The following is a 15,867-nucleotide window of genomic DNA, read 5'->3' as shown; positions in this document are numbered from 1 at the left end:
ATGTGACCGGAAAAAAATTCTGAATGATTGTGGTCAGCGATCACTTAAACGTTTGGTGAAATCAAATCGCAGAGAAACAACAGTTGAACTCCGGGCTATGTTTAATAGTGAAAGTAAGAGCATTTCTAGACGCACTATGCAAAGCGAACTCAAGGGATTAGGACTGAACAGCTGTGTAGCCTTAAGAAAACTACTAATCAGTGAGGCTAACTGGGAAAAAAGGGTTCAATTTGCTAGGGAGCATAAAGATTGGACTCTGGAGCAATGGAAGAACGTCATATGGTCTGATGGAGTCCAGATTTATCCTGTTCCAGAGTGATGGGCTCATCAGGGTAAGAAGAGCGGCAGGTGAAGTGATGCACCCATCATGCCTAGTGCCTACTGTACAAGCCTGTGGAGGCAGTGCTATGATCTGGGGTTGCTGCAGTTGGTCAGGTCTGGGTTCAGCAACAGTATGTGTTTAAAGAATGAGGTCAGCTGACTACCTAAATGTACTGAATGACCTTTTTCTTTTGGTGGCGACTTTGTTTTTGGCGAGGCAGTGTAGTTAAGCTTATGTTACTGAACGTTTTAAAGTGAATACCTTTACAAGAAAAACTGTATCGAAGTGATTAACTTTGCCCAGAACAAGATCTGAATGTACATTGGAATGAAGTTCATTGAAATGATGATGGCTTAATGTGCGAAAAACCCATAAATGTCATAGAAAGAATACTCAGTTGGTTGAAACAGTGGCTCACAAATGTACACAAACCCATTGACCTTTTTATTATGTTACACCCACAAACTGCAATGTTCTTATAGAGATTTATGTGATGCACCAACACATATTTTGTACATATACAAATCTGAAATGTGTGGAGTGCAACTATATTCAGTTCCACTTCCAACTGGAAGTATTTTGGGTCATTTGGAAGGTGATCCTCCAACTAAGTCTCAAGTCTTTGTCAGCCTCTGTTTTTTATCAACTCTGGCCAGCTTCGCTCTCCCTGTTGAAGCAAAGAATTCCCACAGCATGATGTCACCATCCCCGTGTTTTGCAATGTCGGTCTAATCTGACCAGAGAAAACCTTTCCACATTATTTGCTGTGCCTCCCACATGGCTTGAGGCAAACTTTAAATGAAACTTCATATGATTTCTTTCAGCAATGGATGTCATTTGCCATTCAATTTCAATGGCCAAATATATGGAGTGCAGAACTTATAGTTGTCTTGTCAACAGATTCTTCCACTTGAGCTGTGGGTCTCTGCAGTTACCAAAGACCTCTTAGCCACCTCTCTGATTAATTCTCTTATTGCCCAGCTGGTCAGTTTAGGTAGACAGACAAATCTCGACAGGTTAGCGTTATACAAAACCCATACACTTTCCATTAACAGTTAATTGACTAAATAAGGCTGAGAGAAGTTTAGGGCTTGGAATACTGGTATATAACCTAAGCCTGCTTCAAACTTCTCTACAACTTTATCCATGACCTGTCTACTGTGTTCCTTGGTCTTCACGATGCTTTTTCTTAACTTATTAACTTGTAAAGCTCTAGGGTTTCAATGAACATCTGTATTTTTACTGAGATAAAAAATTACACACGTTAATAATAATTAGATTACTTCTGAAGGTCATTGGTTGGACTGGATTTTATTTCTCGGTATCAGAGTAAGTGGGGACTGAATTTAAATGCACACCACAGCTTTCAGGTTTTTGTTTGTAAAAAACAAAGAACTGTATTATGCTCAATTTTGTGTTGCTTTATCACATAAAATAACAATAAATTACATTAAGTTTCTGGTTGTGACCAAATGTGAAAAAAGTGGGAAATATGAATACTTTTGCAATGCACTGCATGTTACACTTAAAAGTTTTACATTTTCTCTCTATAATTTACTCTATTATGATACGATGTGTACTTAATGACTGAATGCAAAAGATAGCAGAGACAAATGTGGCTTATAAACACTACTGATATAGATGTAATGATATTTGTTTAAAAAAGACCACATGGCTATATTGTAGGCTTAAAAAATAACCACAAGACTTACTTTTCAACTAGTTCCGTCTGTGTAAAAGATTTGCAAGCCAACCCTTTTAACCTCAATGCTACCCGACTAGAAAACATAACTTGACAGCTCAGTTTGCATGTATATTTTGACAAATGTTGATGAATTCTAACAAACCAGAGTATATTGCACCTTAAGAGAATTGGTTAGCCTATTAAAACTGTAGTAAGGCTTAGAGAGAAAAAAAAAAAAAAAAATCTGGAACTCATAACTGAGCAGTCAGTATGTTTTTACTTTCTCAATTTAAAATGCCCTTTCGATGTGCTTCCAAGCCTGCACACTGGAGAAAACTTCTTATCGCTGTATATTTTTGTTACAAAATTCCAGTTCTGTTTTAAATTTCAGAAATGTATAAAAGAAGAGAGAAAAAAATCATTTTTTTCCCTCCTAGCTGTTCATTGGTGCTCTGTTTTCATGAGTCTTCTGCTGTAGATGCAGGCACGTTAAACATTCATTGACGTATAACAGAGGGTTTGAGTTAGGCGATCCAGGCTGAAAATTCCCAGAGGGAAATGTCAACATAAAACTGTCTTGGGTCAGGACAAGACGATGTCTTAGGACAATGAAAACCATGTGAACCACTGCATGTTCATGTCCCATCTGTTATCTGCAGAACGTCGCTGTAAATGTTCAGGAATTTCATGCAGTTTCCAACCAGAAGCTGCATCACTTAGTGAACAGAAGTGTTATTTGTTTTGTTTAAAAAGTGACTGAGTTATTGTGTGTGTATTTCCAGTATAGGCCAAGGTGTTTTATGTATTGTGTTCCTGTTGATATGTTACTGGATGCCATCCAGTTTACAGATGATTGTTCATGAAACTCTTGAGTTTGACAACAACCTTCTGTCAGCTGCTCATATTGCAGCTCTGTTTCAAACGGTTTTTATTGTTACTGACTGTTACCGGGCGGCAGCTGGCGTCCCTAACTGAAGAAAGCCAGAGCCCTAAAAAGTAAAAAATGTCAAGCTGAAATCTCAAACAAGCAAACACAAGGGAAAAAAGAGAGAGAAAGCCTGATCATCTTTCTCTTCTCCATGCCTTCCTTTCCTCTCTCCCATCCTGGTGAAAGAGCATCAACGTTATATCCTTCCCTCTTTTATTTTCTCTAGCCTTTGATGGGTCGAGGTGGTGGCTTGCCGATTTCCACGGAGATGTTTGTGTACATTGGATACTTCTTCACCTGAACCAGTTTGTAGGTCAAGGAGCTGATGCCGTCCTTCTTCATTGTGTTCTTTGTGTTCTGTATTTTGTTGAACCTAAAAACAAAGAAAAATGAGAAGAAAAAAAACTAAAGATGTAATTCAGAGCAAGAAAAAGAAGCAGTGCAAAGTTCAAACATTACTTTCCATATTTTACTTTGAGGACTATAAAGATAGAGAGTAGTAATTTTGAAGGTTTGCTGTAAATTCTCAATTAAATTAAATGAATATGCATTAATCTAAACCATTCCAGGCCTGACTGTATGTTTAGGGTTGTCTTTTGGTGGAAGGTGTTATTACTTCTTCAAGGTACTGTGGTAATGCTTCAGTTCAGATGTTGCAACAGGAAGTCGTACTTTTGTATTATTTCACCTTTGCCACGTCTTTTCCAGTAATGGTTGCCAGATTGTTTGGTTGAATGTATGACAGCTTGGGTCGAAAACTTGAACATTTAATTGCCTTATGACCAGGAATTCATTCAGATCAATAAACAAACATATTTTTGTTTCCTTTATTTTTAATGGGGAAATTGGTTTCCATAATTTCGGATTTGAACAAATTCTAGTTATATCCCTCGAATGTTGGGGAACAAAATTACTTTTGAAAAAATAAAATATTTACTCAACTTTTTCTGCTTATCAACTGAACATCTGAAATAAAAAAAAATACTGAAATTCTGTGTATCTACTTATACTTTATCGTCTGCACAGTGGCACAGCTGTTAGCATTATTGTCTTGCAGCAAGAAGTTCCTGGGCTCAAATCCTGGCCTGGGTATCTCTCTGCATGGAGTTTGCATGTAGTCCCCATTCATGTATGTATGCATCATCGTCATCATTATCATCATCATTTATTGTCCCAAATGGGAAACTTAGTCTGCAACAGGTCCTCCAGAAAAAACAGTCCAACAAGTAAATACTCAACTCACATCCAATATCCCAGACAATACAAAACATTACAAATCACCAACAAATAAAACCACTAGAAAGGAAAAAGATCACATGTACTTACTGTATTTAAAAAAGCTATTGCATGTACAGCTAAGAAATGTTTTATCCTGTTGCTCCTGACTTGTTTCCTCACTGTATCTACAGCCTGAGAGAAGGAGTTTGAATTCATGGTGCAGAGCATGGTTTGTGTTTCCAATGATAGTTCTGGCTTTTCGCACCAACGGTCACTCATATACAGCAGATGCATTGTGTGGAAGACCTATTATTTTGCTGACCAATCAGCTGGCCTGCATGGGTTCCCACCAGATGCTCCAGCTTCCTCCCACAATCCAAAACATGTCTGTTAGGTTAATTGGTTACTCTAAATTGTGCTTCGGTCTGAGTGTATGGGTACATGATTGTGAGTCTGTGCGTTGCCTAGCAATGGATGTGGCCACCTGTCCAGAGTATATCCCTGCCCCGCCTTTCACCTAATCCGTGTTGGAGATAGGAAAACTGTTTTCCAAACATAAACAGTAAAAGTGAGTAAAAAAATAGCAAATAGTGAACATTTTTGAAGAAGGCGGTTTGTATAAGAACTTAAATCTCAAAAACAAAAAAGGATAAAAAAAATAACAATGAACTTCAAACAGCATAAAAAACAAAAGCCTTATAAAGTCACTAACTAAACCTTCTTGATTACAAAGAGCAGAGACCATGCTGACCAACAGGTGGTGCTGTGGCATTGAGCTCAGAACTCCATGAATCGCATTATCTCCAACATCCTGCTTTGGTTTTTCTGAATCATGCTGAACTCTCTTTCCTCATTGGCTGTGATTCAGTAGTTACATCAGAATTTGCTCTGAATTTAGAATTAAAGTAGGAAAATAAGTCACCCTGTGTCAGTCGGTTACACATACTATGCTAAAGCTTGAATATAGTGTGTGACACAACCTTTGGCATTAAACCTAGTTCATAACACAAACCCTCAGGACATGACCAACATGACTGTCTAAGAACATGTTTACAACACCATTATACTTAAAAATGTGTCTTTTTAAGTGTAGAAAGAGTCAGCAGGTGCAAACATCAAGCAGTTCTTTAAAAGAGAGCAGTGACTGACTGCAACAAAAGATGTCTCCCTAATGCTTGGACATACAAGTGGAGTTGACACTTCAGTACGACACATATCGTTGGGTCCACATTCCTGAAAGAGCTGACTGCAGAAGCCCTTGCCCTCTTTCAGCTTTGCTATCCCCCCATTGGTTTGTTTCCCTCAAATCAAATCAAAAAGAGCTCCACTTGCCTGAATGAAGGCAGGAAAAATCTTATCAAGCATTTTCCCGTTGAACATCACAACACAATAACATACAAATAGAATTACATTTGTGTTACTTCCGTTAGGGAGAGACACTTCTGTCCAAAAGGAGGGAGGATTAGGTTAAGAGAGAGTGAGAAGAAGAGAAAAGGGGATGAAGAGAAAACACATCATGTTTCAGCTTAAATGACGCATGGAGGGTAGGGAGGAAAAATGAAAGGTCGATAAGAAGAGAGATAAATATATGTCTAGGAGTGACAGATGGATGGAGATATACTGATCTTTAGAAAAATCTACCATACACTGGGGATTATAGACAATAAATTTAATTTCTACATACATATAGAGAACGCCAGATGTATGGTGCTTCACATATGTTTCATTTCAAGGTTGTAATCATTTTATTCGAGAAAGTTGGAGGGCGAGACAAAGACAGCCCGCCTCGCATATCCATTAGCCTGATTTTCACAAGTCCTAATTGGGTTGAGCAAAGCTCTATTTTAATGCTACTGGGTCTCACAGGGAAATGCTTCTTGTTTCGGATCTCAACAACAGAATGTAATCCTGGAAACTAAGGCATATTTTTATCAAGGTCTAATTTATTGGTGCACATGTCCTTGTTCTGGAAAAATAGCCTTAAAGGAGCAGTGACTTAACAATAACTGCTTCTTAGTGAGGGCAGCCATGGACTATGTATAAAAGATTGATATTGCCTTTGAATCCAAAATTGTTCATGTAATTTTTCTAAAGGCATGTAATGGCTGCTCAATAATCAATAGAAAGAACTGCATTAGCATTAATGCGATCAAACCCTTAGAATTGCTGTACAGTTTTTGTACGTTTCTGCTGATATTTCGACGGTTTATCTTTGGGGAGGAGCTCCAAGTGTCTGGGACTGGAAGGTTTCTTTACCATCACCCTAATCTTTAGCTCCATCTACAGATTCACGTCAAGACTTCAAAATGGTAACATTACTTCAAGTCAAAAGAAACATGTAGGTAAAAGTGAACGATTATTTGAAAGCCTAATCTGCCTGGGGTATGAATAATTTTGAGCTTAACTGTACAGTGTAAAAAACAACCAATATGAGATGATAATGTCGGGTCCTTTGGTTGACGATCAATTTTGGCCCCAGGGTTGCAAAACTCCAGGAATTTTCTAAGATGCAAATGAATAGGAATTTATTGGAACCAGCAGGAATTTATGGAAAAATCATAGAATCAATGGAAGTTTTTAATGTTGTCACTTTTTGCAATATTTTAGCTTAATCTAGAAACAACCAGATTTCATGCAAGTACCCTTAAGTATATCTATGCTATTCCTTAATCACATGCATAAAACAGACTGCTTAATGCAGAGGTATTGAGACCACAGCTCCATCACATGCACAGATGATCTATTGAACCCTGGACTACCAAGGCCACATTTCTTACTCCAGAGCACCAGAATATTGAAGCCACACATTTAAAGGTGAACTAAGTTTTGATGATATTAAATTGGAAACATCACACGGATGATGAAAAATAGTAACAAATGGTCTGGGACATTTACAGGAATTGCTCAAATATAAATAATGCCAATAGCAACACAAAACAATCATTAGTTTTCCTAATCTATTACTCCTAAAGTGTTATAAAAAACAGGTCTTTTCTGCAGTATAATGTGTGCAGGGACTCTGGTCCTGTGCACCTGAAGGATCCTATAACAAACTTTATTGCAAGTCTATATTATACAGATTCATTACACACAGAATAAGATATTTTTTGTCAATTTTCATATTTCTGATTCACAACTAATGACAAATTCAAATTTTGTTTTTCAGATATTTTGAATATTATGAGCTCAATCAAAAAGGAATCGTATTAAAGGAATGTTAGCCTACTAAAACATATGTCCCTACACCATACAGCATATGCACTCAGTATATGGTTGGAGCTCCTTTTCCATGCAAGCTACACCTGGCCTGGCTCTGTGTCTACCTGTGACACCTTTCTGGAGAGGGGAATCGTCCGAGCTTCTGCTGGCAACAACTTAATGCTCACCTTCTACCGATGATCCACATAGCCCTGTCTTTTAGTGTTTAACCCTTTCTCTCTCCTAGACATGGCAATTGACTGAGCTTAACTGTAACAAACTCTATGTGCTCTCTTTCAGACTCTAACCTTGAAAACTGGCTCAGAGTTTATCTGTTCTTTCTTTCTAGGTGAAACGACTAAAGGAGCTACATCCATTAACATTTACTTTTCCTTCCCATAGAAAGTACTCCTGGATCAGTGCTTCTGTGTTCTTTTTGTGTCTCTGCTCTGTTCTCTCTAACCCCCAGTCGGTCGTGGCAGATGGCCGCTCACACTGAGCCTGGTTCTGCTGGAGGTTTCTTTCTGTTAAAAGGGAGTTTTTCCTCTCCACTGTCACTACATGCATGCTCAGTATGAGGGATTGTTGCAAAGTCAACGCCAGTGACTGTCCACTGTCTCTATATGCTCATCCAGGAGGAGTGAATGCTGCAAGTCACTGACTGGATGCAATCTGCTGGGTTTCCTTAGACAGAAAAACCCTTTATCCAATTTGAATAAATAATTGAATCTGACTGCACTGTTCAATGGTTACGATTAATTGGAACGTATGTACCTGACTGTTGTGAAGTGCCTTGAGACGACATGTGTTGTGAATTGGCGCTATATAAATAAAACAAAAAACTGAATTAGTACATCAGTGCAGCATGGTATGGAAATGATCAGCTTCTGGATGATCATTTGATAATAAGCCCAGGTTGTGTTACTAAATGCTTTCATCTCATCTCTATAGTTAGAGCCTCATGACAATATACTATAGATTCTTCTGTGGGGTTTAGGTCAGGCAAGTTTGCTGGCAAATCAAGCACAGTGATACCATGGTCATTAAAGCAGGTATTGGTACTTTGGCAGTGTGGGCAGGTGCCAGGTCCTGCTGGAGAATTAAATCGGTGTGACTTCGGACTTGAAAAAACACAGTGGGGCTAACACTAGGAGATGAAATTACTCCAAATCAAGAAAATGGCTTTACACAAGGAATGCAACAGTTGTAGCACATGTCCTGGATACATTTGTGCAGTGGCTCTTGAAGCACTCAACCCTTTCAAATCGTCCTTTAAATATGTGATCTACATGTGTTTATTACTCCTCCCATTCGACATAAAGGTCCTGCCACAAAGTAGGGGGTTAAAATTGACCCCCTAATATTACGCCCCTGTTTCACCTTTTCAGTTAGTAATAAACCCATAGCCACTTCAAATTATACAAGTAGTACAAAGCAAAGACAGCAGCAGAAACTGCTCAAGCCTGCATCTGCGCACAATGGAAAAACATTGTATTATCCTCCAGTGATCATCTAATCTAAGATATTTCAATCAGCAAAATCTGATGAAGACAATAACAAACTGAGGACGGTGCACAACAACTTTGCGTGTATTTAAAGCGCTTAATACATCTGAGTAGCATGCATGACGATGACGACACAGAGCTTCAATCCCAAAGGAGAAATCCCCCGAAGGTGAAGTCTGCAAGTTGTAAGCCATACCCCTTTGATTCTATATTTGCAGAAATATGAGCTGACAGCACACAGGCCCGATGATCTCCATTGTCTTCTATGATGTAAAAGGACAAAGGGACCCATGACGGGGGGGATTCGCAGTTGCATGTTTATTACGGAACTATGATGTGAAACGGGCTGCTGACTTGAGCCTCAGTTTATGTCTTGTGAACCTCCCCCAAAACTCTTGAAAGGGCTTCTCTTCACAATTCTCTCAAAGCTTTAGTTATCACTGCTGCTTGTGCATGTTTTTGAACAACACTTTTTTCTTCTACTAAACTTTCCATTAATATACTTTGATACAGCACTCTGAACAACAGCTTCTTTAGCAATGACCTTTCCTGGCTTATCTTCGAAAGGTGTCAGTGGCTATTAAGTCAGCAGTCCTCCCTATTATGCAATAGTTTTATTGTTCTGATGTAATATTCCAACATTCTGAGAAGTGAAATCTGAGGATTTCACAGGCTGAATGCCATAGTCATTTTAACATGTGCAATGAATCTAGGAGTTTCACCTTCTGAATTAAATTTCTGAAACAAATTAACTTTTTGATAACATATATTTTTTAAGATGCACCTGTATATGTAAACATTGCTTATCAGTCCAAAAGCCTGCCACAATTAACTGTGATTAAGCTTGGAGGCATGTCCCATTTTGCTGGGGAAAATTTTATAACTGGAATAGGGGTTGGGGTAGGTGCAGCCATACCATTGGGAAATAGTATTTGGCCAAATTGTATGACCAATTTTTTTCCATAGAATTCTAATAGGATTGTAAATTTGCTAACTTCATTTCTTTATACGGTAATTGTATTTACACATATATTGTCAGGTAACTAGTTTTACGACATCTGCTTTATGTCACAGGGGAGTAACATAAGTGACGGCGTACTAGGAGAGGAGTTTATGTATTCCCTTGCAGCCTGCACCACTCCTGCATTACAGGCGTCCATTAAACATTCAGTGTTGTACAAAGATGTGCAGAGTGCCTCCTTAAGATAATCAGGCAAAATTACTGCATGGTGTCAGAAGATGGCAAAGTTTCACCGGCCACAGAGTTTTTCTTTAAGAACCTGGCAGAGTGGCCCGACTGGAAGAAACGCTTCACTTGGAACAGGACTGCTCAGTTCAAGTCAGTGCATAGGAGAATGAGCTTCGACGTTCTTCCACACTCTTTATGAACTGTCAGCCCGTCGTGACTTTGGCAGAAACCGCGAAGAACATATCAGTGACTTTATTGTTGTCTGCATTTCGGATAAGGATCTCTGCAACAGGTGTGGAAAAAAAGGACACTGGGAGAGGATGTGCAAAAATGTTATGGTCAGAGGTAATAAAGTAAACGACATGCCGAGTATACCAGAATCTTTAATATATATATATATATATATATATATATATATATATATATATATATATTGCACAATGTTAACCAGCATCTCATTCAATTGTAATGCACGAGGCGAGGTTTGCCAGACAGAATGTGTATATGCAGTGTGTGTGTGTTAACACATGCTCCAGGCTGGTGATGAATGTCCCTCTTTCTTACCAATATCTCATTGCTATGCCTAACCAGAATCTCTGAGCAAGCTGAGAGAAAGGACTCAATTGACTATGCATTCATAGGTGGTTGTGAGAAAGCAAATATTTATCAGGCGGTAGGCACAACAGTTTTCCTCTATAAAAACTGGACATTACCCAGGTGACCAAGATAAAGTTTCTAAAAAGACTTTCTGTATAATTATTCTGAACTCGCAAAAAAAAGCAAAACCTGCACCTGGAGACAAAGAATCTGAAAGTCAAGCTCAATTTATAGGTGGAAGTGACATTTTTCATAGAAGAAATGTTAAATGAACAAGCATTAAATACAAGACATTTCCTGTGAGGAATGCAACGACTGTAAGCACACCTGCGTAGTTCCTGTCAATGTGTCGAAATGTTTGGGGTGAAAAAGCTCTATAGTGATGCAGACCTCTTCAAGGACAATGTGGGCTGTATTTCCATGGTTTTTAAAATAAAAAAATAAAAACACTTCTTTTGAAAGGTTTTGCTTTCATTCAGTAAGCAACTGAGGAAGTTTGTTGTTGTCGATGTTTTCAAGTGAAAAACTCACATAAAGGCTCAGGACTCAGCTTTAAAAAGGTGGGTTTCATTCTTAATGTTATTTGCATCACGAGAAAAAAACATTTCAAGTAAAGCTGAAAAAAGTATGAGAAGTGGTATAAAGTGCTTTCACTTTTTTAGTGTGTAGTGGTTTCTCAAACTTCTAATTTTTAAGAGTTCATTTCTTTGTCTTTTCTTTTCCATAGAAAGTCCTCCGGGTCCAGTGATTGTGTTTGTCTCTTCCCTAGACTAAGATGCATATAGAGCTATTTTTGCCATTAACTCTGTGTACTCTATTTGTTGTACTTTCCCATAGAACCGACTCATGCCTACCTTCCTGGTGACCATTCTGACCTCCCGCAATTTATTTAAACCCAAGCCCACTTCTTTGTAAAAGCTCAGTTTAACCTGAAAGACATTGTGATAAGTGTCCAGAATGGCTTTAAAAAATGAAGTTCATGGCAACTTATAGGAGTCTATTATCTGCCTGTCGCCCCAGTTATAAATAATGCATCCTCCCTAAAAAAAAAGTGTCCCTCTTGGTGTCACGTCTTATAGGGGAAGTCTGGTCTATGGACCAGAGGAAAGCAACAATGGGCATCAATCAGGAACAGGCGCACACAACATGCACATTAATATACATTTATACACATACAAACACACACACACTTTCAATCTGTCTAGTGGCTGATTTATTGATTTTGATGAAAGCAACTAGACCACTATGACCTAGCTGGCTCCCATCTCTATTGATGTCATTTCAGCAGGCAATTACTGGGGGGATCGTTGAACCTTTCCATCTCTCTGAGATACCCGAACACACAGAGGCACACACGCATACAAAACAATAAAGAGTGATGCATTACAGAAGCCTGGTTATTTTAGACATTTTCACTTTCAAGTTATTGCTGCAATTGTAAAGTACAGATTGTTGGTTTTTAAAGCTAAAGCACATCGAGATGGATGTCTGATGTTCTAGCAAGGGCAGGAACAAAATTTTTTCTCTGTTATTGTCGGTTAAAATAAAAAAAAAATGCTTTGTGCAGACAGATCTTTGGCACCGGTAAATTACTTATTTTCAAATGTTAGGAAATGATGTGCTACATAAAGTACTAATTAAGTCATTAGGCATTAGTAATGGGTCTTATTAATATGGGGATTTATTAAAAAAACAGTAAAATCACTAAAATCTCAAAAAGGCACACTGAAAAAGCATTACATCTTGTAAAAACCATAAACCTCTTTATTAGAGAGAGGCAGTTAAAGTACACCCAAGGCTCCTGAACAGTGCTGGAAGTGTAAACAGGAGGCAGATTATGAAGAAAACAGATATGGTTACCGAGGATGTTGGGACTGGTCTATTGCTGTAATGAGAGTGGAAGAAGTTGTGCTTGGTCATAACTTACCCAGCATTTTGTTGTCCATCATTTGCATGTTGGCAGAATAAACCTTTTAATGCACCTGCTTGACTCTTGAGTTTTCCACTGCAAGTGTTGTGGAATTTTCTTATCAAAGTGGGAGAGAAGTTGACTCACAATAAGAGAAAATCCGGACTTTGTCTTTACAAGTTTTATTCAAAGGCATTCAGCGTTTGAAGACCCTGTCACTGAGCTTGGTCAGTGAAGCAGAGCCCCGATCAACATTTACACACAGTATTTAAAGAGTATGTGGGTGTTACCTCAACTTAAAAGAGTTTGTGCTTTATGGCCCTAGACCCTCCTGGGTCTGAGGTAACAAAGTTATCTACGAGCAGACCATCTACTCTTCCTGAGGCATCACCCTAAAGGATGGGTTTTAACCATTAAACCTCCTGGTAATGGATTTACAGACCAACTCCTCTAGGATAACAAAACACAGAGGTCAGAGGGGAGAGAGGTAAGGGAAGTTCAGAGCATTAAAATGAATTTTCCACAACACAAGGGCTCTGTAACTTTTGTTACATCTGACAGCAAAATAATTTATCCAAATCATAATGATGTATGAATTGCTAAAGTTTTTGAACCCTTTAAGCTTTACCATATTTTGTCATTAAAGCCACATTGTTTAAGGTATTTTATTTGTATTTATGGTGGTATACTGAAACATAATTGGTAAGTGGAAGCAAAAGGATTGATGATTTTTTTTTATTTCTTACACAAAAGGGTGGGTGTGTATATATATTAAGCCCCCTGGTCAATAATTTGTAGCGCCATGTTTTGCTGAAGAGCAACTGCATATCTTTGGGGCTCTGTCTCTACCATACTTACACATTTGGAGACTTTGGCAAATGGAGAGTGTCTTTAAAGAGCAAATTTCAAAGTCTTGCCACAGATTCTCAATTGAATTAAGGTCTGGACTTTGGGTCAATCTAACACAAACATATGCTTTGATCTAAACCATCCCATGGTAGCTCTGGAGGCATGTCCTGAACATTGTCCTGAAAGATGAACCTCCACCCCAGTTTCAAAACATATACAGCCTCTAACAGGTTTTCTTCCAGGGTTGTACTGCATTTAGCTCTGACCATTTCATAATTTGCTCTGACCAGCTTCCCTGCTCCCCTACCACCACCATGTTTTACTGTTGGGAGACTGTGTTTGATGCGATGTGGAGTGTTAATGTTCTGCCACACTTAGCAAACTGCATCTAGTCCAAAAAGTTAAGTTTTGGTCCCATTTGTCCAAAGCACGCTCTTTCGTATATTCACGATGTCACATGTGGCAATATGCAAACAGTACTTTTTTTATGGCTTTCTTTTAAAAAGATAAAAGGCCAAATTTTTGAAGAGGACGAATAACACAGCAGCTATTTGGTCAACAGATCCCCCCCCCCCCCCGACCCCCTCCAAGTTGTGGATGCCTGCACCTCCTGGAATACCATCGGTCCTCTTGGCTCCTTTTCTGAAAACCGCTCTCCTTGCTTGGCCTGTTAGCTATGTCTTGGTAGTTGCACCACACTCTTTCTGTTTTCAGATGATGAATTGAACAGTCCTCTGTGAGATGTTCAAAGCTTAGGATACTCTTTAATAACCTCATTAATGTTCATTAATGTTCTCTGACAAACCTCTGAAAACTTCACAGAGCAGCTTCATTATTCTGAGATTAAGTTACAAACAGGCAGAGTCAGTTTGCTAGTTAAATGACTTCTCAAGAGAACTGGTTGCATTGATTTTTTTAGGGGTCTCAGAGTAAAGGGGAAGAACACAAGTGCCAGTTTTAAAAAAAACTTATGAGACCATGAATAATTTTGCTTCCACTTTACAATTATACGTTAATCTATCACATAAAATCCCAATAACACATTAAACTATGTGGTTGTAAAATCACAAATGGTGTCAAAGATTTGGATGTTTTTCAAATGATTACAGATGTTTAAACGTATAGCATTTCACAGGTAATCTCACAGTAGTTAGCAAAAACTCATTTTAGGGCATTTTATGTTAATGAGGCAATAGCTAATAAAGACTGATAGAAAAATGTGCCATGAAAAGTTTTGATCATTTTGACGTGATAACAGGAACCGAGAGGGTTGCCTTTTATGTTTTTGGCAAGCTACAGGATGGATTAAGATTTGTGTTATTCATTTTAATACAGGGCTCTATATGCAAAATTCAAAGTAAGCAGCCACAATTTGTTTGGCTGCAGCAAACAGTCGATATGCTTTCACTCATGACTCTTGTTCCCAGCAGTTGTTAATCTTCTTAAAAACCAATTTAGCAGCAACGACTAATGTAGAAATCACTGCGGACTGTGGTCCTGGAGCACAGAAGTGTCTAAATGTTGTGACATAATCACGCCACTGGAGATCAAACTGAAATAATATTGGAGAAGGGGTAGGGGCGCGGGGGACATGTTTCACTACATCTTTATTCACACCAAGCCACAGCTATCGATTTTCGCACTGAGAGGCTTCATTGGCCGGCCAATCCACGCATGAAAATGGGGGCTCTTAGAGGAGAATAAACAGTGATAATCCGCATTTAAGCAGCTTAATGTGAGGTGCTATACTCCTAGTGATTAATGTGTCTAGAAGGGCTCATCTCTGCATACTAGTTCTCATTCATCAAAGCATAAAATAGCAAATTTATGAGGGAGTTTTTTTTGCAAGTTTGTCTGAAAAATCAATTCAGATCAGAATAGTGAAAAGAGCAGTATTTGATCCCTTCGGCTATATGCATGAAAAGCAATTTTTAGTTTATTAAAAAAGTTTTTTTTCTTTGGCGATTTCAAAATATTTCCTGTCTTCCTGTGACCAGAATGCCTGAGCCATGGTGTGCAGGAAATTGGATATTTTCATATTTTGCTTTGTAATCTGACACTTTCAGGTACTGATGTGATATTGCATCTTCATGTTGTGACCTCCTTATATTGCAAGAAGCTGCATATATTTACACTTTTTTTTAAAATTAGATTACTTTTGCACGTGGCAAATACTTTTTTCCTTATTTACAGTGCTTTACTAAGATATTCATACCCTTTGAACTTTTTCATATTTTCTCACATTACAACCACAAATTTCAATGTATTTTATTAGGATTTTTATGTGACAGGCCAACACAAAGTAGTGCATGATTGTGGAGTGGGGGAAAATTAAAGATGCTTTTCTAAATAATTTATAAATAAAAATCTGAAAAGTGTGTTTATTTGTATTCCACTCGTCTGAGTTAATACTTGTAGAACCATTCTTGACTGCAATAATGCTGTCAGTCTTTCACGGTATATCTCCA

General features: G+C 38.3%; 1 protein-coding gene across 3 annotated transcripts in view; it reads right to left on the bottom strand.

Moving 5' to 3' along the window:
• Positions 1-2,812: 2,812 nt before the first annotated feature.
• b4galt2 (UDP-Gal:betaGlcNAc beta 1,4- galactosyltransferase, polypeptide 2) overlaps positions 2,813-15,867 on the bottom strand; it is a 266,605-nt gene continuing 253,550 nt past the window's right edge. For all 3 annotated transcript variants that reach the window (XM_047367011.1, XM_047367012.1, XM_047367013.1), the window contains one exon: positions 2,813-3,307. In XM_047367011.1, the coding sequence (XP_047222967.1) occupies positions 3,157-3,307 (151 nt within the window). In that variant the 3' untranslated portion in view covers positions 2,813-3,156. The remainder of the gene's footprint in view (positions 3,308-15,867) is intronic.

Source organism: Girardinichthys multiradiatus, chromosome 6 (assembly GCF_021462225.1).
Source record: "Girardinichthys multiradiatus isolate DD_20200921_A chromosome 6, DD_fGirMul_XY1, whole genome shotgun sequence".
Classification (NCBI taxonomy): Eukaryota; Metazoa; Chordata; class Actinopteri; order Cyprinodontiformes; family Goodeidae; genus Girardinichthys; species Girardinichthys multiradiatus.
Note: the sequence above shows the minus strand (reverse complement) of the source record. Positions and strands in the feature narration are given on the sequence as shown.